The sequence below is a fragment of the Chrysochloris asiatica genome, unplaced genomic scaffold, assembly GCF_000296735.1.
Source record: "Chrysochloris asiatica unplaced genomic scaffold, ChrAsi1.0 scaffold00116, whole genome shotgun sequence".
Lineage (NCBI taxonomy): Eukaryota > Metazoa > Chordata > Mammalia > Afrosoricida > Chrysochloridae > Chrysochloris > Chrysochloris asiatica.
The window spans coordinates 7,592,606-7,618,889 of NW_006408634.1; the positions used below are offsets into that span (position 1 = coordinate 7,592,606).

Genomic DNA, 26,284 nt, shown 5'->3' on the forward strand with positions numbered 1-26,284 from the left:
GGGCTATACCTGTGTAAAATGAGCTCTGGTGGCACAGTGCTTAGAGTTTGGCTGCTAACAGAAAGTTGGCGGTTTGAATCCGCAGGAGAAAGATGTGGCAGTTTGATTCCCTAAAGGTTGTTGTTGTTGTTGTCAGTCCCCACTCCTAGCACCTTGTGTCTCACAGAAGGAAACTTTACCTGGTTCTGTACCATCCTCACATACAGAATCACTATGAGTGAGAACTGACTGAATTCAACAACGAAGACATGATAGCCCTGGATACCTATGAGAGGGGCAGTTAGACTCTATCCTAGAAGATCACCTGGAGGGCAGGGGGGGCACACCTGTAGATGTAATCCAATCCCATTTGGGAATGGGTCTTCTTTGTTGTGTTAATGATACCACATATGAATGTCTTAGACCTAATTATTTTTGAGACATAAAAAGAGATTAGATCTAGAAACCCTAGCTAGCAAAATGGATCAACACTTGGCACTAACCAAATGTCAAGTGGTTCCAACCCCACTAGTGGCTCCTGAAGAAGCTCTGCCAGCACAGTGGTTACCCGTCGGGCTGCTAACCTTACAGTCAGTGGTTCAAAACTACCAGCAGCTCCGAGGGAGAAAGATGAAGCATTCTGCTCCCATAAAGATTTACAGCCTTGGAACCCCTACACAGATTTCTGAGGCAGAACCAACTCCACGGTACATAACCACCACCACCAGCGAGTCCCAGGAAGAAAAGATCTAGCGATCTGCTCCTGGAAAAAGAGGACAACCTAGTTCTACTCTGTCCTATAGGGTTGGAGTGCACTGGCTAGTACTCAACAGCACAACACAGAGAGGAGCAAGCAAAGACAAGGAGGAGATCCCTAAGAGACTCCCGGACCACTAGAGAAGTTGAGAAAAGAATTCTCCAAAGAGAGCCTTCCCCAGAGCTGACACCCTGAATTTAGACTTCTGTTGTTATGAAGTGCTGTCAAGTCGGTTCCGACCCATAGTGACCCTGTATAGGGTTTCCGAGGAGTGGCTGGTGAGCTTGAACCACTGACCTTGCAGTTGAAACAACTTTGCAGTCCGGGGCATTAACCTACAGCACCACACCTCCTAAATATGAGATGAGGTTTTCTGATTCAGAAAAAACAACAACAAAAAAAAAAACACAACGCCCTGGAAACTCTGTACAGGGTCGATATGAGTTGGAACCAGCACTTCACAACATCAACAAACTCTGAAAAAATATTTTTAATCCCACCCACTTATGGTATTTCTATTACAGCAACACTAGGAAACAAAGATTAGTAACCAAGTGCTTAACCCCTTTCTGCCACCTTCATGGAGAGGGGAAAGAAGACGATGAAACCATTTATAGGGTATTGAACTCCCTGGTTGAAAAACTGCACCACTGTCCTGGGGGCACTAGGGAGCCATGGGAGGTCTAGGAGCCAGAGAGGGGCAGGATCAGCTCTGGGGTCAGGTGGGAGAGGCTGACTGAAGGGAAGATACTGAAGGCTGGGCTGAGGGTCCAGGGCTGTAGGAACAGAGAAGGGGCAGGACAGAGACCATCAGGGGTCAGGGGCTCCTGTGTGTTGGTCTCTCAGCCAGGTAGTGTTGAGGATCCAGAGGTCTGATTTGGGGCTAATGCACCTGCCTTGTACCAGTGAACTGTGTATTGAGGTGGGGAGCAGACACCAAGGGAACCCCAGGAGGCTTGCTGGGAAGAACCTCCCAGGCTGAGAGGGAGCCCTGGGGTCCCCCACCTGACGCTGGGTCTCCAGGTCCGCCTTGTTCCCAACCAACACGATGGGAAAATCGTCCCGATCCTTGACACGGAGGATCTGCGTGAAGAGCTTGCTTACTTCGTTGAAACTGGGGGGTAAAGGGGTGGGGGGGAGACATGAGAGGTTAGGAGCCAAGTGCTTAAGTGTTTGTGCCACCCGGGGACAGAACCCCACGTTGTTGCTCTTGAGCTGATTTTGACTCATAATGGACAACTGTCCCATAGGTTTCCAATGGCTGTCATCTTTATGGGAGCAGACTCCCCCACGTGCAGCATCAGGTGGATTCTACCAGCCGACTTTGTGGTTAGCAGCTAAATGCTTTAACCATCGAGCCACCAGGTCTCCTCTCCATGAAGATGAAACCAAATTCCACTGCCATCAAGTTGATTTCAATTTACAGGGTTTCAAGGCTGTAAATCTTTACAGGAACAGACTGCCTCATCTTTCTCCCTTGGAGTGGCTGGGAGGTTTGAACCTCTGACCTTTCCATTAGCAGCCGAGTATTTAACTACTGTACCACCAAGGCCCCCTTCCCAGAAACAAGAAAGGAATGGAATCATACAGGGAATTCAACATTGGGTTGAAGACCTAGGACTGTATCCTGGGGAGCTTAAGGAGTCCTCAGAGGTCTGTAAGCAGGAGAGGGGCGGGGTCAGCTCAAGGGTTAGGTGGCAGGCCTGGTTGACTGAACGGGAGGCCTGGTCCGTCCCTCCCCACTCTATTCCTTACCAGCCCTCACCTCTGTCTGTCGTTGATGGCATATACCAGCAGGAAGCCGTGACCAGCACGCATGTATTGCTCTCGCATGGCACCAAACTCCTCCTGGCCTGCGGTGTCCAGGACTGTGGGGACAAGCGAAACAAGGCTCCCTCTGCCCCAGCCACCCTCATGGACCCTCAGCCCTTCTGCCTCCCACCTCCCACCACCACTCTGTGCTATCCTCACTGTCCAGCCGGGCTGGGATGCCATCCACTGTGCAGATCTTGGTGTAGGAATCCTCGATGGTGGGATCGTAGTCAGACACAAAGTAGGACTGGTTGGGGTGGGAAGGGCACTGTTAACTGTATTACCCCACAGAGGGGATGTACCCTGCCCTGAGGACCCCTTCTGTCCACCTCTCTCTGGGTCTGGGTCCCTCCTCTCTGTTCTTTGGATCTCTGTTATCCCCTGTCTCTCGGTCCCACTCTCTGGGTCTCTGTTTTCCTCTATCTGGATCTCTGTCCCCCTCTCTTTCTTTTCCTCCCCTCCCCCCAGGTCTCTGCTCTCCCAGGCATCCTAAGTCTCTCCTCTTTTCTCTCAGTCTCACATTCTCTGTGTTTCTGTGTCCCCTCTCTCTCTGGGTCTCCATCCCCTTCTCTGGGTCTGTGTCCCCTCCCCCCCCAATCTGTGTCTCCCTCTCTCTGAGTCTTTGTCCCCACCCCCTTTGAGTCTCTATCCCCCCTTTCTCTTGGTTTCTGTATCCCTCTCTCTCTCTGGGTCTCTATCCACCCCCCATCTTTGTCCTCCCCTCTCTCTAGGTCTCTGTCCCCCTCTCTCTCTGGGTCTCTTTCTAGGTCCCTTTCCACTTCACTGTCTGGGTCTCTCTTTCCCCCTCTCTGGGTCTATGTCTTTATCTTGTCTCTGTCCCCCTCTCTCTGGGTCCCTTTCCCACTTTCTTTCCTTCCCTACCCTCCCCCCAGGTCTTAGCTCTCCCACGCTTCCCAAGTCTCTTCCCTTTTTTCTGAGTCTCTCTCTCTGTCCTCCTCTCTTTCTGGCACAAACTACATCTCTCATTGTGATTACTTCCTGGTTGTGTGACATTGCTGGAATCACTTCCCCTCTCTGAGCCTCAGTTTCCTCATTTAGGAAATAAGGATAAGAGTAATCTGACATTTAATCCAGTACTGGGAGAGTCTGGGAAAAGCACTTTAACTGGTACAGTAAGACCTCAGTTATTGGAAGCGCTCCTTGAATATGTACCCGCTTGTTTCTTCTTCCTCCTCCCCCCCACCTCCTCAAGTGGCCTCCAGCTTCTCCTCCCAGGGGAAGGTCCTGGTTCCAGTCCGGCCATGGAGAGGCTGCCCCGCCCGTGGTCTGAGCCCCTCCCTTCCTGCCTGGGTCCCTCTTGAGCCAGCCTAGCCTTTGGCCTGCTCTGGATCAGCCCCTGGATGCCAGAGCCTGGAGCTGGGGCTTTCTGGACCTAGGAAGAGGCTCTCAATGCAGGAGCTTACTGGGGTCTCCTGAGGGGTCTGGGGTCCCAGGAATTTCTGCAGTGATGGATCTCAGGGGCAAACCCCTTTCATAGTTTCTCTCATATGGTGAGGGATTCTCTTTAGAGTTACATCAGTAGCGAGAAGGGGTAATCTCTTCTCAGTTCCCCAGGGAACTGAGGGCTGTAAGGCTGTGTCTTGGTTGTTAAGGGGTCCTTGGTGAGGGCTTGTCCAAAAGCCAGGGTGCAGGGACCAGGTCCTGGGCAGGTTGCAACCCGGGACGGCAGGGGTGAGGGGTGGTATTAGGGTAGTGAGCTTAAGATCAAGGGTGAGAACTGGAGTTGAACCTAGAAATGGCTCCTAGCAATATTCTGTTGTCCAATATAGGTATGTGCCCAAACAGTTTTTGAGACCGTGAGATGTAGTTAAAGGCTCACACAAGGTCTTTTGGGGGTGGTGCCAGCTAACAGGGTACTTCACTCACAGGAATGATTTAAGGGGCATCAAGGGAGAGAGAAGAGTGTAGGGGACACTCAAAATGGAGAAGAGGTTGGATTTCTCTGGGGAGGAGATCTGAGTCTGGCAGAATGGGGGTTGCTAGGACTTAGGGTCTTGGACTTCTCTGAAGTTGGCCAAGAGGCAGAATCTTTTGAAATCTTTTGGTCTGAGGGGAAAGGTTCTCAGGGCAGGGGCTGAAGGATACTTTTCTCAAGGACTAGCTGGCCCCCAGAAAGAACGAGGTCTGGGTGTCATTTCTAGAAGTTGAGGCTGAAAGACAGAGGCATACCGTCAAGAGAAGTTCTGAATAGGTTAGAAAAGATAGGGTGCAGAGGTTGGGAGAGATGGAGCTTAGGGAGGAAGTGGTGACAATGCTGGATTCGGGGTGACCCAAGGAGGCGTCAGGGAAAGACCAGCAGAAAAGCGGGGTCCTGAGTACTAGGGGTGGGGGAGGGAAGGTAGGTCTCAGGATGCAAGTTTAGGAAGAAGGTCCCGCGCGTGTCGAGGGTGGAGGCCATCAACAGGGCTCAGGGTCACAATCTGTGGGGCTCTTTTAAAATTAGATGGCTTCATAGGAGCTTCTCAGTGATGGGTTTTAGGGAAATTAGGGTCTGGGGGGCACCCCCCAGGGTGAGGGCCCACTACCTGGATGAACTGGATGGTCAGCGCGCTCTTGCCCACGCCGCCGCCGCCCACGACCACCAGCTTGTGTGTCTCGCTGGGTGGGGGGTCCCCGGGCCCAGGCCCCCCGCCCCGGGGCCGCCCCCGCCCCGTCCCGGTCGCCGCCCCGCTGCTCATGTCGCCACCGCTGCCGCCGCCGCTACCGCCTGGGGGGGAGCCGGGCGGGGCCTGGGGCGGGCTATGCTAACGAGTTAATGTATATTCATGAGCCCCGTCTTAAGGAGGAGGCAAAGCCCGGGAGGAGGAACTATGCTAATCAGAGGCAAGGAAACCTAGTTCGACACTGAGGGAAAATCTGAAAGGGGCGGACACATGCTAATGAGTGAATTTTGCTCTCTTTAAACTGCGCTTTGCGCTCTCAGCCGGCAGGCCGCCTGGGGCGGGGCGGGAAGCTACTTTGGGGCGGATCTATGCAAATCAGGATCCCTGTGTGGTGGCTTTTCCCGACACCCTCCCTAAGTCCTTATTCGGGGAAGCGAGGCTGGCCGATTCGCACAGGGCCGTATATAGGCGCGCTCCGAGGAAGGCTTGGATCCTGAGGGAAAACGCCACCTCCCACCTGGGACACGAGCCAAACTCCCGACCCGGGCGTCTGGGCTGCATGCTGGCGTCTCTACTTGCTAAGGGACCCAAGCTTCCGGTTCCCGCTGTCCCAGCCAAACGGAAGATAGACTGGGAGGGGGAGCTGAGGCCCAGGAGGGGGACAGCCGGGTAACGGGCCTGGGAGGAGCCGTGAGATCACTGCATTCCTAACCCATGAGCCAGCTCGCCAAGGCCCGGACGCCCGGGTCATGAAGTGTTTGTGGCCAGGATTTCTGGCTCCTGGAAGAAAAGGAGCTGAGAGCCCAGACTCCTGGGTTCCTGGGAGAGGAAGGGACTGGAGGCTTGGATTCTTGGGCTCTGGGAACGATGTGGACGGCGGGTCCTTACTTTAGGCTTGGTAAAGGAAAGAGTAGGGTGCCCGAATTCTTGAGTCCTGGAGTTGAAGAAGCTGGGGGCCCGGAATACTGGGGTAGGGGAGCCCGGACTTGTGTCCATGTAAAGTGCGAGCTGGGGCATTCCCTGTTTTCAGAGAGAAGGGGCTTGAGGGGCGGAACGCTAAGTCTAACAAACAGGTCTCTTAACTCCTGATACTGAAGGAGGAGGAAACGTAAACCTGGAGTCCTCTGCTCTAAATCGGAGGAATAGGGGTACTAATGAAGAGGAGGCTGTAGGGATGGGGCCCTTGGTTCTAAATTTGGAGGGAACTAGGTAATCGGGATTCCAGGATCTCAAGAATATGCGCAGGAGTGAGCCTCTAAAGAGTTGGATGCTTTTTCCCTGCTCACTCTGAGGAACTAACTACAATTCCCTAGCATCTTTTTTTTTTTAATCCGGCTGAGTACCTCTTACGCCACTTCCTGTTCCGCTACCCTTTCCGCGCGCGCGCAGGGCACTGTGGGGGGGGGGGGCCTCATCGCGGGCTCCTGAAGCTACGCCCACTTCACCTCTCACCGTCTTGCTGTCCCTGCGTGACGGTAGCGACGCGCGGACTACGCCTCCCGGCGTGCATCGCGCGAAGCCAGCCTGAGGGTTGCATTGCCTGCTGGGAAGTCGAGTCCGGACGCTTCCCACCAGCCTTCACGGCACCGTGCTCAGTACTTGCAATCCCGGCAAGCTCGGCGGTGCCTTAGCCCCTCCCCTCCCCTCCTCTTCGGCTTCCGAGCCCCGCCCCGCCCCGCGCCGGGGCCGGAGCCGCAGCCCGAGCGGCGGGGTAAGATGGCGGCGGTGCCCGGGCCCGCGGAACTCGGGCCTATTAGGGTGGGCGGGGCGAAGTCGGGTCATTGGTTGTCTTGGGGTCTTCCCCACACGCCGCGGGGCCTGAAGGGCTTAGCTGGGTGGCCTTGGGCCTGGTAGTGGTGGCGGAGTCTGGCGCCGAGCGGGGGGGGGCCTTATCAGGGCCCCGGGACGCGTCGTGGGAGTCGGGGGGCGTCTACAGGACGCTCCCAAAAGGACTGGGGGCGTCCACAGGGCCTGTCCGAGACTGGGGCCTATCCTCGGTCATCTGGCTGGCCTGGGTGGTGTCTGAAGGCACTAGATCGTCTGTTTGGGCTGACCGGAGGCTGGGGTCTGTTCTGTGGATTCTGGGGCCATCTTGAGATCTTGAAATCGGTTTTTAGGGGTGAGGGAGGTCTGCAGAGCCACCTAGAGTGCCTCGAGGGGTGTGTGTTAGGGATGTGAGGGGTCCACACGGACTTGTCTAAGGCTGAGGCTCATCTACAGGGTCTGGGGCCATTTAGCGGGCCTGGAAGGTAGTAGTCAAGGGCTTAGGACCCTCCAGAGGGGATGGATGTGCCCAGCAAAGTAGGAAGACAGATACTGAGATGTATTGAGAGGTCTGGATGGCTCTCCAAGATCTGAAAAAGTGGCTAATCTGGGTGACAGAAGGCTGGGACGTTTAGAAGGGCCTGGAACCATCTAGGTGGCTTTGGGTGTGACTCCTGAGGTTTGGGTTCAGTCATAGAAGTAAGTACCTGGGAGTATATCTGCCAGAATGCAGACTTTAGCCTGGAGGAAATTCAAATGCTTTTTGCTGCTCAGAGAACAAGACAAAATAAGTTGTGAGAAATTGTCCCCAGCTGAAATGTACGTGGCCTTCAAAACGTAATTCCAAGGGAAAATGATTTTAAATGATGTGTTGCCTGGGGTTGTAGAGGCTGTGTTGCCCATGGACATCTGGGAAAGTCTAGAGGACCATCTAGCCCACTGTGTTTCAAACTCTTGTGACCTTGATCATCCATAAGAAATATGGTTTTCATTGAGACCTATCACATACCTCTGGTAGTGTAGTGGTTACGAGTCGGGCTGCCAGCCTCAAGGTTAGCAGTTCGAAATTACCAGTGGCTCCGCAGGAGAAAGATGAGGCGTTCTGCTCCCATAAAGTTTTACAGCTTCCGAAACCCTGTGCAGGGTCACTATGAGTTGGAATCAATTTCACGGTACTTAACAACAACAACATCACGTACCTACATACCTTCATTACTGAATACCAAAGTTCACGAAGTTGCATTTCCACTTACTCCTTATAATGCCAAGCTGGGCTGCTAACCGCAGGTCATCAATTTGAGCCCACCAGCTGCTCCACAGGAAAAAAGATGCCACAGTCTTTTTGTAAAGATTTACCATCTCCAGAAACCGTATGGGGCATTTAGTCGAAATGTTCTTGATGGCAGTGGCTTTTTTTCCCTTTGAATACATACTGAAGACTTTATCAGTGACTTCTGTTAAATTTTGTTAAGCTGTCCAGTGAAGTACTCAACTGTGCCCAGTCCCTATTGTTGGGGGAAACACTGCTCTAGAGAGTCTGGAGGACCTTCTCATGTCAGGGTGGGGGTTTGCTGGCAGGTCCACAGTGCCTGGGACATGTCTGCAGGGACTGGGAGTCAGCTGGACTTGCTGGAGTTTCTTAGGTGACTTCTCTGACCAGTGCTGGAGAGCAGCTCTTAGCGGGGAGCTGTCCACTAGAACAGAGGAGATGGATAAATATTCAGGAAAGAGGCCTGTGTCTTTGTAAAGGGCAGGCAACAGCTCCATTGCAGGTGGCCATACTTCTAGAGCCAGGGAAGGGACCCGCAGTCTTGGAGCCTCTGAGGCTGAAGGTAGGGCTTTGGGATCACTTAGCAACCTAGTGGGAGCAAGACCTGGGTCGAGGAGGTCTTTTCTTTGTAGGTGTGCAGCTGCGGGAAAGCAAGTGAAGATTCTGGGACTTATATTGAGCACATAGATGTGCCCCATGTGTGGCAGGGGTCAGTCCTGTTTAAATCCTCAAATGGGTCCTATCATTTGGCTCGTCTTCCAAAGAAAGTCAACTGAGTTGGGTTGTTAGGGATCCCACAACGTGCCCGGAATCTTTGTTTGCAAAGTGGCAGATTTGTGATGACTGGGAGCACCTACTGGTAAGGTGGAGGGTCAGAGAAAAAGGAAGACCCCAGTGAGATGGATTGGCAAAGTGGCAGGATCAATGGGCTCAAGTGTGGCAACAATTGTGAGGTTGGCCCAGGACCGGGCAGTGTTTTTTATGTTGTACATAGGGTCGCTATGAGTCGGTACTGACTCGACGGCACCTAACAAAAATAACAACTGCCAAAGTCATCATATTTCCTGAACCCCACTAATCAAGGTATCCTACCCAACTGAAAGATGGCTTTTCAACTCCCTGCGTCAGCAATACATGTAAAATTTCTGTGACCTTCTCCAGGTCACTGCGGGGTGTCGGTAGGACAGGCAAGAGGATAGTATGTGCCCTTGAAGGGTAGCGATTTAGGGTCAAAAGGGGCAGGCAGGTTTTGCAGACCACTCTGCTAGTTCCACCTCAGCGTTAAGCCTGTGGATACATTTCTGGTCCCTTACCATTGGGGAAAGCTGATCTGTGGAAAGCCTCCTGAGTTTGAGGCATGGTGCCGAGGGCCCCCTGGTACCTGGGCAAATACTTCTGGATTCACGGGATCAGGGAACACAGTATTTGACATCACAACTCAACAGAATATCTGGTGTTGGCGTGGCTCCGTCGAGGATTGGGAACAAGATCTCGGAGTTTGACTAGATTGTTGGGGAAGCTGTGGGGACTGAGGATGGGGTGTTGGGATCAGAGCCTGGGTGGGTCTCCTTTCCACAGAAGAGACAGCTAAAATCCAGGAGGGGGAGAGAACCACTCCCATCTCTCTGGTGGGAGGACTCACTTGGGTTTTGGGGGGCTACTGGGATGGGACTGGGAAGAAGAGGGCACCCTGCAATCAGGACTCCAGTCGGGACCACATTGGAGGACCAGGAGACTGTTGTGTGCCACCCCTTCTACTCCTGCACTGCCCCTCTTCCAAACTTGTCCCCCAACCACCAGGTGACCATGGAGGAGGATGATGAGTCTCGAGGGAAGACGGAGGAGTCGGGTGAGGAGCGGGGTGACGGTCCACCAGACAGAGACCCTACGCTTTCTCCTTCCGCGTTTATCCTGGTGAGGCTGGAAATAGCGGAGGAAGGGGCTGGGAGTCTACATGCCAGAGGCCATTGGGTGTCTCCCTGGGAACAGGGATCGGAGCTTTGACCCCCGTTTCTCTGTCTGGTCTCCTCTCTCTGCAGCGGGCCATTCAGCAGGCAGTGGGGAGCTCGCTGCAGGGGGAGCTGCCGAACGAGAAAGGTAGGATGGCTTCTGGTGTCCTAGCTCCCGGCCACATCTCTGCATGCTTCCACTCCAGCACATTGTTTCTGTGGAGACCTCCAGGGTGCCATAGATGGACTCAGGATCTGGTGGAGAGGAAACCGAACCACCAGGCAGGATGGCAGGTGCTATAGTAGAAGAAGTACCCACTGTTGGGGGCGTGAGGCCCACCAGAGTGAACGTGGCAGGAGGTGGGATCAGGGAAGACTTCAAGGAGGCCACAGCCATACTGGGTCTCTAAGAACATGTTAGAGCTGCCAGCTGAAGAGTGCCTCAGGGTGGGAGCAAGGGGAAGTGGGACAGTCAGGGAGGTCATGAACAGAGCTTGTCTCAGATGCCAAGCTGAAGCCTTTGGGCTTCCTGCAGATGTGGCGAAGGACAGATAAGTGAGTTTGTGGTCCACCAGGAATCCTCTTCTGGGGCATGGAGGACATCCTCTGGGGCCTGAGTGGGGAGGCCACCAATCCTGCTCCTCTTTCCCCTCCTTCCTAAGAGCTGCACCTTGACCCCTGTCTGCAGACCCTACATGGTTCTCTCTCTCCAGATGGCTCCCGGTGTTATGGCCTACGTTGGAGGCGCTGCCGGAGCCCACGGTCAGAGTCCCGTACCCAGGACTCTGGGGGGACGGACACAGCTGCTGTGAGTAAGGAGAGGGGGCCGGGGCCCAGGCTTTTGGGTCCAAGGGAAGAGGGGGCTGGGATTCAGGACTCAGGTTTTGATGGAGGGAGGGGTTGGGGCTATGCCTGAATTCTGGAGGCCTTCAGGGTAAGGGGTCAGGTTGGACAGTTGTGTTTCCCAGTGGTCTCCTGTCATACTTCCTGAGAGGTAGGGGTTGTAGAAATGGGACTTGTGGATCGTGCATGGGTGGGGACAGCGTGGAACTTACCTGGCCTGTTTCAGGTGTTGGACATGGCCGCAGACAGCTTCCTCGCGGGGCTGGTGAGCGTTCTGGAACCCCCTGACACCTGGGTGCCTAGCCGTCTAGACCTACGGCCTGGCGAGTGAGTACTGGGCAGAAAGAGCGGAAGGGGCTTCCTGGCGTGGGGGCAGGAGGCAGTCCCAGGCTCACTGCCCCTTCCACCTTGCAGAAGTGAGGACATGCTGGAGCTGGTGGCTGAAGTCCGCATTGGTGACAGGGATCCTGTCCCTCTGCCCGTGCCCAGCCTGCTGCCCCGTCTCCGGGCCTGGAGGACGGGCAAAACGGGTATGTGGGGCCAGGGTAGGGTGGTGGTGGGGGACTTGGCTTGTCGTTGTTTTTATTGGTTAACTGTAGCAGCAACTACATCACTTAGACCATTAGTTCCATACTCTTAATGCTTTCTTCCTGTATGAGGACAATAAGCCCGTCTGACGCACACAGTAAAAAGTGACCTGAGAGCTGCCACGCCCCAGCAGTGTGGTCACGTGGGGCACTGCGTAGTCACCTAAGTGCCTGGACAGTCTGCCTCCCAGGATGGACACTCTTTAGCATTTTCTTTCACATAAGGCACATGTTCCGTGTCACACAACAGGTTGTTCATGGTAGACCGACTCAGTCTGTTTGAGTCTGTTGTCCATTATCCAAACAAAGGCCTGCTCCCCACCCCATTTCTAGGGGTTCCTTGTGAGCAGTTCAGATCATGGTTCAGACTAGAGTGGTGTCGGGGCCCCCCCAGGACAGGACTGGGAACCTGCATTTCTCACAAATTCCCAGGCGATGCTGCCATTGCTGCTGTCTCTGATGTTGGCACTGAGACCAAGGCACACAACAGGGCTTCAGGAGGCTTGTGGGAGAATTCCATTGTTTTTTATTCCATTTTCCCACGAACTTACTGAAGCCCCCTCACATTTACTGGGGGCTAGGAAAGAGGCCAGAAAGGTGGAGGTGGCGCTGGAGAAGCATCTCGCAGGCCTGCCCCTCCTTGTCAGGTCACGGGTGTCTGGCCCCTGTTTCACAAGACACACAGGATCCAGAGACCCATGCCCGGAGATCTTTGTTTCTTCTCCGTTCAGAGGAAAGAGCCATGGTAGTGCCATGGTTAAATACTCAGCTGCTAACCAACAGGAAGGCGGTTTGAATCCACCAGCGGCTCCCTAGGAGAAAGCCCTGACGATCTGCTTCCATAAATATGATAGCCTAGCAAACCTTAGGGGCAGTTCTCCTCTGTCACACAGGGGAGGGTTGTGGTGAGTGGGAATCCACTTGATGGCATGTGACCACAACACAATCAGAAGCACCAGTGGGCTGTAGTTACCAGGATAAGTAGATACTAAGGAACTCAGCCTGCTTGATTTTCATCGTACCCCATTACTGTCAAGTCAGTTCCAACTTGTAGGGACCCTTTGTTGGTGTTAAGCGCTACTGAGTCAGTTCCAACTCAGTGCCCCTTTTGAGAGTTTCCGAGGATTGGCTGGTGGGTTTGAACTGCAGACTTTGCAGCTGGCTGTCCAGTGACATATCAGGAACCCTATAAACCACGGTCTTTTGTGGTGTTCCTTTGATGGAGGCAGGAGCCTACAAAAGTCACATTTGGGCCGACGTAACGGCATGAGTCCCCCGCGTGTAGCTGCAACACAGTTCGGCTCTGTAGTGGCAGCCACCTCCTGTGTGGCCCGAGGCTCTGTGCTGGGCATTTGTTACCTGCCTCAGGCACCCCAGGGGCCACCTCTGAGACATAACCTTGCTGGAGTAGTGTGGCGTGCAACCTTGTCATCAGTATTTGCTACAGGAGTAATAGTAACATCTGCAGCTCAGAAAATAAATTCTTGTTCTGAAAGATGTTCCTATAGCGTAATAACCTAAGGCCATTGAGTTGATTCTGACTCATAGCGACACTGTCTAGGGTTTCTGAGTTATAAATCTTTACTGAGCTGACAGTCTCACCTTTCTCCCTCAAAGCGGCTGGTGTATTTGAACCACCCACCTTGCAGTTAGCAGTCCACAGTCTAACCCACAATACACCAGGGTTCTTTATAATGTAATAACAGTTTTAATGAAAATGATTTCAGCCAGGGTCAGCAAACTTTTCCTTGAAGAAGGAGCGGACAGTAAATGTTTCCATAGCATCTTTGTCGTAAGGACTCTACTCTGCCCTCATAGTGCTAAAGTGGACTTCTCTCGAATAATGTCTGTAAATGTGCCTGTGTTCCAGTGAAACTTTATTTACAAAAAAACAGCTCTGGGGCCAGATTTGCACATACACCCCCACCCCCCAGCCTGTGGTTAACAGGTATATATGGACTAGCAGGGGTTTTCAGGGGTGGGTGGTCTTTTCCTTCTTAGCTGTTTTCAGTTGGAATGTATCACTGTAATTAGTTGCTGTTGCCTCTTTTCCGACTCATGGCGGTCATCCACGTGTGATTGATTCAGAGGGTTTTCAAGGCTGGGACCTTTCAGGAGTAGGTCGCCAGGTCACTTTCTGAGCTGCCTCTGGGAGGATTTGAACTGCAAATCTTTCCGCTGGTAGTTGAGTATGTAACCATTTGTGTCAGCTGGTCACTCCTCATAGACCTCACATTTGGTTCCCAAATCTGAGCCCACCTCCATCACTTGAGTGCATTTGCAGGGAATTTTGTGTTTGTTTCGTTCACCTGCCCAACCAGAGCCCCTGCACAGTACATGCCTCAAGACGGGTGGTCAGTAAAAATGTGTAGGCAGGATGGAGGAATCCCCCTCCAGTGATGTCATTCTGCTCTGGTTTTGCTGTTCAAAATCCCTTGTTGACGAGGAGGACAGAGGTGGAACAGAGGTATTGCCTGGTTTGTCTGAGACCAAGTTGCTAGTGAGGACTGGTGCATGGTGGGAGAGCCAGGAGGTGATTCTCAGCTTCTGCTCCTGATGCCAGCTTCCGGCCTTGCAGTGGTGGTAGCGAGCAGAACTACATCATGTGGAACGTGTGGCCGCAGGCTGGAGGTTTAGCCCAGCCACCAGTGGCAGGGCAGCCTTAGTCTCTGAGTGTGAGGTGAGACTCTGGTGTCCCTAGTCAGTGAGATCGCTGGATGGCTCAAGCCACTCCTCCGCCCCTGGTCTGTTGATGGGAATTCACCTTCTTTTCTTTGCACAGTACCCTCTATAAAGCAGGGCCGCTCCCTCAGAGATAGCAGGCCAGGGCCCTGGTGGCCGACTGAAGCAAGAAGCGGGGGGTTTCCCTGTCCCACCTCAGCCTCCTCGTTTGTTTTTCCTCAAAAGAGTTCCGAGGCTTCGAGGAGACCAGGGGTTCCTGCTCTGTCCCAGTGCTGGGGGGTGCAGGTTCCAGAGCAGGTGGACTGGGTTTGACCCTGACACTGCCCCTGCTCTCTGCATGACATTGGACTAGATGCCCTCTGCCTCAGTTTCCTCCTGTGAGCTGCTGGTCTCTGCACCTGTTATGTGGTGTTGGGAGTTGTATGTGTGCTGCTATACAAAGAGGAGAGTTGTGTGCTGTGTGAGAAGGTACTGGCTTGTCCTGTGGCATCTGTCACCCCTGACCTCTTGCTGTCCCCCATTCTGTTGCAGTTTCTCCACAGTCTCACGCGTCTCAGCCCACCTGTGCCCGCCACCTCCTGACCTTAGGCACCGGAGACGGGGGCCCTGCCCCTCCCCCTGCCCCCTCTTCTGCCTCTTCCTCCCCTTCCCCTTCCCCCTCATCATCCTCACCATCCCCTCCGCCACCCCCACCTCCCCCAGCACCCCCCGCCCCAACTGCTCCACGATTTGACATCTACGACCCTTTCCACCCCACCGACGAGGCCTACTCCCCACCCCCTGCTCCAGAGCAGAAATATGACCCTTTTGACCCCACCGGCTCCAACCCCAGTTCCTCAGCTGGGACCCCCTCACCAGAGGAGGACGAAGAAGAGGAAGAAGAGGAGGAGGAGGAGGAAGGTCTGTCGCAGAGCATCAGCCGTATCTCGGAGACCCTCGCGGGCATCTATGATGACAACAGTCTGAGCCAGGACTTCCCAGGCGAGGAGAGTCCCCAACCGGACCCCCCGCCCCCGGCTCAGGCACCAGCTACCCCACCCCAGGTGGATTCTACACGCACTGATGGGGCCACCCGCCGGCGCGTCTTTGTGGTGGGGACTGAGGCGGAAGCCTGCCGGGAAGGCAAGGTCTCCGTGGAGGTGGTGACTGCCCCGCCAGCCCCGGCCGAGCCTGAGATTGAGGAGGGTGAGATCGTGCAGCCCGAGGATGAGCCCCGGCTGACGCTTCCCGCCCTCTTCCGGCCCCCACCACAGCCCCCCGTGGCCCGGGCCCCTGAGGGTGACGACTTCTTGTCCCTGCACGCCGAGTCCGACGGCGAAGGGGCTCTGCAGGTGGACCTTGGAGAGCCGGCCACTGTCCCACCAGCCGCCGACACACGCTGGGGGGGCCTGGATCTCCGCCGTAAGATCCTAACACAGCGGCGCGAGCGCTACCGTCAGCGCTCAGCATCCCCGGCCACCACTGCTGCCACAGCTGTTCCTGCCTCCGGGCCTCCCGCCCGTAAGAAGTCCAAGCGGGAGCACAAGCGCCACGGAGGCAGTGGTGGGGAGGCCAAGGAGGCTGCCTCATCCTCGGCCGGCACCCAGCCCACTGCACCCACCCCCACCCCTGCTGTTGCCACCTGGGACTCCAAGAAGCACCGCTCACGGGACCATAAGCCAGGCTCCCATGCCTCATCCTCATCCCGCCGCCGCTCCCGCTCCACCCGCCGCCGTTCGCGCTCCCGCAGCACTGAGCGCCGTCGTGGGGGTAGCCGCCGCTCCCGCTCCCGGGAAAAGCGGCGCCGAAGACGGCGCTCAGCCTCCCCGCCACCAGCCACCTCCTCTTCATCATCATCCCGACGGGAGCGGCACCGTGGCAAGCACCGGGAAGGCGGCAGCAGTAAGAAGAAGAAGAAGCGGTCAAGGTCAAGGGGGGAGAAGCGGTCTGGGGACGGCAGCTTGGAGAAGGCCTCGGGCCTGGTGCCTCTGGCTTCAGGTTTGTCCATATCGGGTAGCGAGCGGGACAGCCGCCGCCGGGGAGCCGTGCCACCCTCCATCCAGGACCTCACGGACCATGACCTGTTCGCCATCAAGCGCACCATCACGGTGGGCCGGCCTGACAAGTCTGAGCCTCGGGGTGCCTCGCCGGTCCCCACCTCGTCGCCCAAGCGTGAGGTCCTGTACGACTCGGAGGGACTGAGTGGCGACGAACGGGGTGGTAAGAGCAGCGAGAAGGACCGGCGCCGGGGGGCAGCTTCCTCCTCCCGCGAGAAGGGGTCCAGGAGGAAGGTGCTGGATGGGGGCGACCGGGACAGAGACAGGGACAGGTCATCCAAGAAGGCCCGACTCCCCAAGGATTCAGGGCCTCCTTCAGGGCCCCCGCCAAAGGCAGTGAGCAGCGGCTCGGGCTCGTCCTCCTCCTCGTCCTCCTGCTCCTCACGGAAGGTGAAGCTGCAGTCCAAGGTGGCCGTGCTGATCCGGGAGGGCGTCAGCAGCACCACTCCAGCCAGGGAGGCCGCCTCGGCTGGCCTGGGCTCCATCGGTGTCAAGTTTAGCCGAGACCGGGAAAGCCGTTCACCGTTCCTGAAACCCGATGAGCGGGCTCCCACTGAGGTGGCCAAAGCTGCACCGGGCAGCACCAAGACCAAGAAGACCAAGGTCAAGGCCAAGGCTGGGGCCAAGAAAGCCAAGGGGACCAAGGGCAAGACCAAACCATCCAAAACTCGGAAAAAGGTCCGGAGCAGTGGGAGCGGCAGTGGCCCCGTGACGCTGAAGAAGTCTAAGGCGGACAGCTGTAGTCAGGCTGCTGGGACCAAGGGTGCTGAGGAGACATCTTGGTCCGGGGAAGAGCGGGCCGCCAAAGTGCCCAGCACCCCACCTCCCAAGGTGGCCCCTCCACCGCCTGCACTCACCCCCGACTCACAGACCGTGGATAGCAGCTGCAAGACACCCGAGGTCTCCTTCCTGCCTGAAGAGGCCACTGAGGACACTGGGGTTCGGGATGGAGCAGAGGATGAGGAGGAGGATGAGGACGAAGAGGAGGAGGAGGAAGAGGAAGAGCAGCAGCCAGCCACCACCACAGCCACCAGCACAGCTGCAGCTGCCCCCAGCGCTGCCCCTAGTGCGGGCTCTACTGCTGGCGACTCTGGGGCTGAGGATGGGCCGGCTGCCCGCGTATCCCAGCTGCCCACCCTGCCCCCACCCATGCCCTGGAACCTGCCGGCAGGGGTGGACTGCACCACCAGTGGGGTCCTGGCCTGTGAGTGTCTCTGTGGGCTATGGGGAGTGTCCGCGTACTGCGGGAGAGGTCATCCCAGACTTGGGGGCATGGCACATATACCTGAAGCTGGATAGGGAGGGACTTGTGGGAGGAGCAGGAGAATGGGGTGCTTGTGGGAGCCGGCCTCTTAAAAGGCCAGTGGCCCCTGCCAGACCCCAGAGATGGGGAGAGAGGTCAGGCCTGGGTATGGGAGTCTGGAGACAAGACCTCACTTCTGCCACCACTTGGTCACTGAATGACCAGGCCATGCATCTCCCCATCTCCATACCAGTGAGCCCTGAGAACATGCCAGGTGGGTGGGGTTCCTCCGCAGCCAAGGCTCTCCCTGCTTTCAGCTCTGAGTATGAGGTCATGTAGCCTGCCAGGGACCCAGCCAGGGTGGCCTGCACTGGTGGGGTTGGTCACCCCTTCCTCACATGTTGACTTCTGTTTCTTCCTCCTTCTGCTGTCCTTCACTCCTCACAGTGACTGCGCTGCTCTTCAAGATGGAGGAAGCCAACCTGGCCAGCCGAGCAAAGGCCCAGGAGCTGATCCAGGCCACCAACCAGGTGGGTTCTGGGGAGGGATCCCTGCAACCTCTCCTCTGGTCCTCAGCCTCCGTCCAGGAGAGGAACTACAGCTCCCAGCAGGCTTTGGGGCAAGTTATCAACCACAAGAAGAGCCTGTGGCTCCAGGGCTGTTGGGAACAGGGTGGGTAGGGTGCACATTCCTGCCTTTCATCTCATTTCGTTTACTCTTCCTTCCTGTACCTTCTTCCCATAGATCCTCAGCCACAGAAAACCCCCCTCAGGTCTGGGGGTAACCCCGGCTCCTGTGCCCACCTCTCTGGGCCTGCCTTCCGGCCCCTCCAGCTATCTGCTTCCCGGCAGTCTCCCCCTGGGTGGCTGTGGTTCCACCCCGCCCACCCCCACGGGGTTGGCGACAGCGTCTGACAAGAGAGAAGGTAGCAGCAGCTCTGAGGGACGTGGGGACACCGACAAGGTAAGCTGGATTTGGGGGGTGGGCTCTGGCAAGGACAGGGAAAGTAACAGAGCTTGAAATGCAGGGGCCCAAAAGGAGTGGCTGTGCGGGACATGAGCCAACAGGGGCTTTGAAAACCCCTTATGAGATTGTGTGGAGCTGGAATCCCACTCAAATGGTGAATGGAAAATGGAGGTGGGGCCCATTCAAAAAATAGAAACAGACTCTCCTCATTATTCATCCCACATACGCAACTTCGCCTGTTCACTCCAGTCTCTCTAACCCCAATGGTTATCCCCCTCAGTACTCTGCTAGCCCCTCACACACCCAGTACCCAACTGTGGTGGAACAAGGCTACGGAAGTCCTGCCGCCTTGTTCCTTCTGGCAGCTACAGCCTGTAAATATATCCTTTTCTCCATCTATTTCATGCCACATTTTTCCTGAGGATTTCGTGGTTGCAAACAGCTCCTGAGCACAGTGCACATATTGAGAAAAGACGTAAGATCAGTGAGCTTCACTCAGGTTCCACAAGTGGTAGTGCTGCCAACCCTGAGTTAGTGTCCATGATGAATTAGCACCTTGGGGCGCTGCAGGATAAACACTGGACAGTAAAGGTCGGCAGTTCAAACTCACCAGCTGCTCCTTGGAAATCCTGTACGGGGTCACTATGAGTCAGAACCAACTCGATAACACTTAACAGCAAGAACAAGATACACAGGGGTCCTGGTGTGCTGCTGCTATGGACTGAAAGGTTGATTTGAACCACAAGATTGGCAGTTCAAACTTTCCAGCCACTCCTCGGAAACTCTAAATAGGATCACTATGAGTTGGACCAACTCGACAGCACTTAACAACAATTAGATACACAGGGGTCCTGGTGTGGCACTATATATGACTGACTGCTAGCCATAAATAAGGTCAGCAGTTTAACCAATTGCTCTGTGGGAGAAAGATGAGTTGTCTGCTTCAGAAAAGTTTAGTTAGAGAAATGCAACGGAACACTGTTACTCTGTCCTGTAGTCCTGGTGTAGTGCTGTAGGATAAGCATTAGACCGCAATTCAACTTGAACTGCAAGGTGGAGGTTCAAACCCACCAGCTGCTCCTTGGAACTCTTATACAGGGTCACTGTGAGTCAGAACTGACTCTACGGCACTTAACAACAATATGGGTTCGCTATGAGTTGGAAACGACTCGAAGGCAGTGGGTTTATTAGCTATATGAGGTGAGGTCTTGGCCAGTTGATGAAAGGACCAGAGGTTCACAGGAACCTAACCCTGTATGTTTCCTAGGAACAGTGCTTCTGTATTCAGTAATCAGGTGTTTGTAGTGACTATAGAAAATACTGACAAAAGCCTCCTTGAACATACATTGTTGTGTGTGTGTATGTATACAAATGCCCTCCCCCCCAGTTACCCCCAATACCCTCTTGGAGCAATGGTTAAGCACTTGACTTTGCTAAAAGGTTGGCTGTTCCAAGCCATCTAGCAGCACCACAGAAGAAAGACTTGGTTATCTGCTTCTGTAAAACTTGTTGCTAAAGTGCTGTCAAGTGAGTTCCGACACATGGTAAGCCTGTATAGGGCTTCCGAGGAGCGGCTGGTGAGCTTGAACTGCGACCTTGCAGTCCGTCGCATTAACCTGCAGCGCCACACCAGCCTAGAAAATCCTAGTCACTGAGTCGGAATTGACTCAACAGCACCCCACAACAGCAGGCTTAACCCACCCTTTTGTAAAATAAATCTCTGGTTGTGAATTGAGTGAAGGTTTACAGAGCAGATCATTAACTTTACATTCAATAAATCATGTATTTTGCTTCATTAAAATGATTTCAATCCCCTAGTAGCATAGTGCTTACAAATCGGGCTGCTAACATCAAGGTCGGCAGTTCGAAACTACCAGCCATTCTGTGGAAGAAAGATGAGGCTTTCTGCTCCCTTAAAGATTTACAGCCTTGGAAACCTTGTTACAGGGTCGCTATGGGTTAGAACCAACTCCACCACCGCCTGTGTACCAATGATTAACAGGATTTCCCTCTATTCACTTTAACTCTTGCTCCTCCTGCTACCTTCATCTGTCCTCAGCGAACCTCCCTCTTGCATATGGTCTGCCCTGATGCCCATGTTAACAGGTGTCTACCTTCTAGCTAATGAATGATTTTCCCTCTCCCCTCTCCCAGAAACCATCACAGAATGTTTCTTTTATCAAGAAACCCTTTTCTTAACTCTTTACAACAGTGATCTTATACAGCATCTGTCCTTTTGTGATTGACTAATTTCACTCAGTGTCCTGTCCTCCAGGTTCATCCATATTAAAAGGTGTTTCAGATTCACCCGTATTCTTCAGTGTCGCCGAGCATTCCATTGTGTATATGTTCCAAAGTTTGTCTACCCATTCTGTTCTGTTGATGGGCATTTAGGCTGTCTCCATCTTTTTGATGTGTCTGTTGTAGACAGTTATTGAAGTACCTGTCCTGTTTCCTTTTCCGTTCTGCTCTGTCTCTTGACCGCTCCATTTATTATCTGTAGGTATGATTTGATTGCTTTCATTTTGCTGTGTGGTGTTTGTGGTGCCGCTGGCTTCTTTATATCATTTTCTATACTGAGCTCATTTTGTTTGTGGATGTAACTTTTCATTTTTATTTCTGTTGTGTTAGTGTTTACTAAATCTTTCTATTTTCATCTTTTTTAAATTTGATGTGCAGGTGTATTAATCTTGAGGTTACCCTATAATTTAATAATTTTTTCCCCTGTTTAAAGCAGTCTCTTATATCCTGAAATCTACTTGATTTCCTTGCCATCTGGAAGTTTTGTATCTACCCTGTTCCTCATTTTGCTTTGTAGTTGACTTCATTATAAATTGTTACCTCTGGTTCCCTATTTTCAGTCTTGAGTTCTGGGTGGTGTTGTCATGTATGGTAATCACAAGTTGATGTTTGCTGTTGGTTTTTGGAAAGCTGCTCTGGTCATTACAAAATCCTTTAACTTCTGTTCCTCAGGAAATGGCCTGATTTCATCATCGTATTTGAGGGACAGCTCTGCTGAGTGTATGATTCTTGGTTGGCAATATTTTTCTTTAAAAGTTTTGTATATGTTGTCCCATTGCCTTTCTTGCCTGCCTGGTTTCTGCTGAGAAATCAGAACCTCGTCTTACTGGTTCTCCTTTGTAGATAACAAACTTTTCGTTTTTCCCAAGCTGCTCTCAGGATTCTTTCCTTGTCTTTGGATTTGGAAAGATTGATTATGATATATCTTGGTGATTTGCTCTTGGGATCTGCCCTGTCTGGGGTTCATTCAGCTTCTTACATGGTTTTCTTCTCCTTTTGTGTGATGTTAGAGAAGTTTCTTCCAACAACTCTCAACCATTTTCTCTGTGCTTTGTATTACCTCTTCCTGTTCTGTCATTCTGATCACCCAGTACGTCCTTCCTCTTCACGGTGTCCCACAGAACACTTAGGCTTTCTTCAGATTTTTCATCCTTTTCTCTGATTGTTCTTCTAGCATATTAGTTTTGTGAAATTTACCTTCAAACTCAGTAATCCAGGGTTCCGTTGCTTCATATCTACTCCTTTGCCCTTTCAGTGTATTGTTCATTTTTGAAATTTTAGTATTAGACTTCTGGATTTCTAATTGCAAGATTTGTACTGTTTGAAATTTGCATTTATTTTGTCCGTCTGTTCTTGCAGTATTTTCCTGAAATTTTCTAAAGTTTTTTTCTGTGTTCTCCTTGCTTTCCTCAAACCTTTTGTCAATTCTTTAAAAGTACCAAAATATCTTTAGGTATATAATAAAAAAAAAAAAAATTCTTTTGAATTGTTTTCAGTTAGTTTCATTACCTATTCTTCCTCAGAAACATTTTCTGGCTCTGCATCTTGGTCATTTGTTGGAGCCATTCTCTCTTGTTTCTTCATGTTTTTTATCTCCTGGGGATTGTGGGGTTGTCACATTTGTGTTTATTTGTTGATTAGATGTTGATGTGTTCTTAGGCTCTCATTAGCTGTCTCCTGTGAGTGTAGTCAAAGAAAGGAAGTGTGCACCGTTCTCATTCGCCGTTTGTGCACCTCAGTTTAGGGTGGGGTTGGCTGCTGTTGGCTGTTGATCGGGTGGTATAGGAGCTGGTATTGGCTCTTGCCCAGTGAGTGGCACTTCAGAGGGTACAGTGGTAGCTGGGCTGTGTGGGCACGTTTGCTGTCTCCTCTAGGGTCGGGAAGGAGAAACCCCTCCACACATACATACAAGAAAACAACAGTATAAACAAACAAGGAACCAACAATGAAGAGAGAAAATAATAAAGAGGAAAAAGAAAAGCAGCAACCAGAAAAAAGAACAAAGCAACTATGAAGACAGAAGAGGGGCAGAAAAAAAAAAGAGAGAGAAGATAAAAGGAAGAAATGAAAAAAAAACATTTAAGAGTAACTAAAAAGGGACAAGAAAACGGAGCTATAGAAGAGAAAATAAGAGAGGAAATAAAAAAAGGAAAGAAAATTTTTTTAAACACTTAGAAAAACCAGTGGGGGTGGGGAGATGAAAAAGAGTAGAGAGTAGTAAAAAAAGATCATAAGGGTAAAAGGAAGAGGGGAAATGAGAAACAGAAGAAAAGAAGGAAAAACAAAAGTAGAGATAGGGTAAAATTTAAGGGAGTGGAAAGAGAAAGAATAAACAAAACCACAGTGTAGCTGTTGGATCCGGAGAGGAGCAAACTGGGGGCTTCTGAAAGCCAGGGAGCTCACGAGGTGGGTGTGGGAGGGCTGGGACAGCGGAGTCCCTGGCCCTAGATGGAGTTCCTATTTCCCTCTGTGTTTATGTTCAGGACACTCAATTCCAGTAGTAGTTCATGGAGGCTCTTGATGGAGCTAGTTTCAGTGTTGTTAGGACCCCAAGACAGCTGAGAGCCAGGTGACTGGTTAAGTGTTGGTCTCTTGGTTCTGTGCGTTCAGTTGGTCCTAAGCCAAGCGCACCTGAATCCAAGCACCAAATCGCAGCAGCCGGCCCCTGCCTCACACTTGTGTGACTCGTGGCTCCAGACTTCTGGAGAGCAGGGTCTGCATGGGCTTGAGTGAAGGTGGACGGAGGGCACTTCTTGGGGGGGGGGGCATGGGGAAAAAGAAGGAATCACACATTGTCTCTCTCCTGTGTGACTCTCTTCTCCCAGGCCACCTTCTGTTTCTGTTGTCAAAGCTGCTCACAAAGGTTCAAGATCGTTGCGCTGCATCTGGCTGACTGGTCATTCAGCAGTCTCTGTCTCTCTCGCCATCCGTCTTCCCAGCAACCACTCAGTCCACTTCCCTCACTTACCTTCGGAAGTTCAGGGTTCCAGGATTTTCATCTGTCTGTTTTATTTGGTCTCTCATGTCTTTGTTGTAAAGGGTCTGTGTAGTTCATCTGCCTAGTCTGCCATCTTACTGAAAGTCCATTCTGAACCCTTCTTGACTAGCCAGTCCTCTCAGTCTGTCCATCTCTCTGTGTTTGTGGGAGAGGGTGGTTTTCTAAAGAAAACTCCAGATGCCATTTCTGGGCGGAAGCAGGAAGGATTATGCCAGGCAAACACAGACCTGGGTTTTTCACACACATCTGGCTTTGGGGGTGGTTTTCCTTTGGGTCTGAGCTAGCTGATATTGGTCTAACCACCTGTAGCCAAGTGGCCATGCCACCCACCCCCACCACGATGTGACTACCAGAGGGGAGGTAGAGAAATCCTTCCCCCCCCCCCCCAAGAAGTGCCCTCCGGAGGACAGGTGGATGGTATACAGCCCAGCCCAGCCCAGTGCAGCCGGGTTAGGAGGTCAGGAAGGGCCTGCCTTTGTCAGGAAGGATCCCTTCTCAGCCCTTTGTCCTTCTTTACTGTATCTGACAGTGTTGGGGAAGAGACCCCTTTCTGTGGGTCCTAGCAGGCAGGCTTGGGTGTCCCAACAGAAGAGTCTGTCTCAGTTTACCAGTTCTCATCTTGCCTCAGCCCTGAGGTGGGAGGGTGACGGCGCCCAGCTCCAGGTGGGTGTTGTGGAGGCTGGGGCTCCATCAGCTGGTATTCCTGCCTCTGCTGAGCTCTAGCCATGGGCTGGGCTTCCTGGGAGGCCTGCTTTCTCCCTGCTCCCTGTCCATCCCTTCCTGGTCCCCTCAGGCAGCCACCTCAGAGCAGCACCAGGACTTGGGGTCTCTGCTCGGGCCCTGGGGTACATCCTCCATGTACTGATGTCTTCAGTCAGGCTTCAGGTCCCACCACGCCACTGAGCCTGACATCTACGTAGCACCCCAACTTAACCACACCAGCCTCTCCTGGGCTTCCCTTTCCCTCAGACTCCTGAGCTCCCTCCACTGTCCTTGCTCCAGCCCTGCTGTACACTCAGTAAACCCTAACTAAGTAGGACCTTCCACCTCAAACTGTAGCTGACTCGTCACGGAGGCGGAGGCTGGGTTCACTGGGACTTGAGTGACCTTCTGTGTCCCTTCTTTCCCGCCACCCCCTACCGGCAGTACCTGAAGAAGCTGCACACACAGGAGCGGGCTGTGGAGGAAGTAAAGCTGGCCATCAAGCCGTACTATCAGAAGAAGGACATCACAAAGGAGGAGTACAAGGACATTCTGAGGAAGGCCGTCCACAAGGTGGGCTGCAGACAGGCCAGGGTGGGAGCCAGGGACCATGCAAGTTAAGGTGTTGGGATGGCATCACCCCTCCACACATACTCTGCCCCACTGGTGACGTGAGCTCTGTTGTAAGGAGGGATGAATGGGGGACATGGGTCTGAACGTTGGGGACCAACTCTCATCCTTGTTCTAAGCTGAGCGCTCTGATCCCAGGGGGTGGGTCTCACAGGGTGGCGGTGACTCCAGCTGCCCCCTCATCCCCCCAGATATGCCACAGCAAAAGCGGGGAGATCAACCCGGTGAAGGTGAGCAACCTGGTGCGGGCCTACGTCCAGCGCTACCGCTACTTCCGCAAACATGGCCGCAAGCCAGGGGACCCTCCAGGGCCCCCACGGCCACCCAAGGAGCCGGGTCCCCCTGACAAGGGTGGCCCAGGCTTGCCCCTGCCCCCACTCTGAGGCTCTCAGCCATCTGCCCCTTACTCACCTCTTGGAAAATCTGGACATATTTATGGCTCAGCCTCCCCACTTCCCCTCCCCCGGTCAGTGGGATGATCAGGGGAGGGTTGCCGCAGGGAAGAGAAGAGCCCCCCATCCTGCCCAGCCTCCTGTCCCCCAAGCCTGCCCCCATTGCTCCCCTATGTTCATGCCCCTTGTCCTTGATTTCATTAAAGATTTCATGAAATATTACCCTGAGCCACGTGTTTACGCCTTCCTTCTCAGAGACAAACTTGGGGAGGGGTTGGCCTGAGCCTATAGGAAGGAGGCCAGGAGACTAGGTTCTGTAGAATTTGTGCAGTCTGTTCTCAGGTCTCAGTCTCCTCATCCATAAGATGGGTGACTGATAATACCTCCCTCAGGCCATTGTGAGGACACCCTAAGAATAATGCCCCATGCAAATGCTGTTGGTAAGCCTTAGTTGTTCATGGGTGGCGCTGGTGGTAGGGCACTCAGGGGTCCCAGATCCCACCTTACCAATATCTTTTTTTTTTTTTTTAAGGTTTTTATTGTAGATTGAGTAAAAGTTTACAGGGCAGATCATCAGTTTTACATTCAACAAATCATACACCTTGTTTCATTACAATGATTACAATCCCCTCCATGTACCATCAGTTACCAGTGTTTCTCTCTATTCACTTTAGCTTTTTTTTTTTTTTTTAAACACTCAGGCATATATAATAATTTACATCACCAAAGGGCACATTCTGTATGCCTGT

General features: G+C 53.1%; 2 protein-coding genes across 2 annotated transcripts in view; one reads left to right on the forward strand and one right to left on the reverse strand.

Moving 5' to 3' along the window:
- The window catches only part of RRAS (related RAS viral (r-ras) oncogene homolog), a 7,358-nt gene extending 2,075 nt beyond the window's left edge, over positions 1-5,283 (reverse strand). Inside the window, exons 1-4 of the mRNA XM_006868203.1 lie at positions 5,095-5,283; positions 2,708-2,795; positions 2,502-2,604; positions 1,742-1,850 (exon numbers count right to left, since the gene is read on the reverse strand). Of these exons, the coding sequence (XP_006868265.1) occupies positions 1,742-1,850; positions 2,502-2,604; positions 2,708-2,795; positions 5,095-5,247 (453 nt within the window). The 5' untranslated portion in view covers positions 5,248-5,283. The remainder of the gene's footprint in view (positions 1-1,741; positions 1,851-2,501; positions 2,605-2,707; positions 2,796-5,094) is intronic.
- Positions 5,284-6,805: 1,522 nt separating this feature from the next.
- SCAF1 (SR-related CTD-associated factor 1) lies at positions 6,806-25,526 on the forward strand. The gene is made up of 11 exons (XM_006868204.1): positions 6,806-6,883; positions 10,007-10,120; positions 10,246-10,303; positions 10,869-10,963; positions 11,225-11,325; positions 11,413-11,528; positions 14,799-17,507; positions 17,994-18,076; positions 18,291-18,509; positions 24,958-25,086; positions 25,335-25,526. The coding sequence occupies exons 2-11, from the start codon at positions 10,013-10,015 to the stop codon at positions 25,524-25,526; spliced, it is 3,810 nt and encodes a 1,269-aa protein (XP_006868266.1). The 5' UTR covers positions 6,806-6,883; positions 10,007-10,012.
- Positions 25,527-26,284: the final 758 nt, after the last annotated feature.

Coding starts and splice junctions, on each gene's coding strand:
- SCAF1 (XM_006868204.1), top strand. CDS start 10,013: ATGGAGGAGGATGATGAGTCTCGAGGGAAGACGGAGGAGTCGGGTGAG. Junction 17,508..17,993: donor CACCAGTGGGGTCCTGGCCT/GTGAGTGTCTCT, acceptor CACTCCTCACAG/TGACTGCGCTGCTCTTCAAG. Junction 18,077..18,290: donor TGATCCAGGCCACCAACCAG/GTGGGTTCTGGG, acceptor TTCTTCCCATAG/ATCCTCAGCCACAGAAAACC.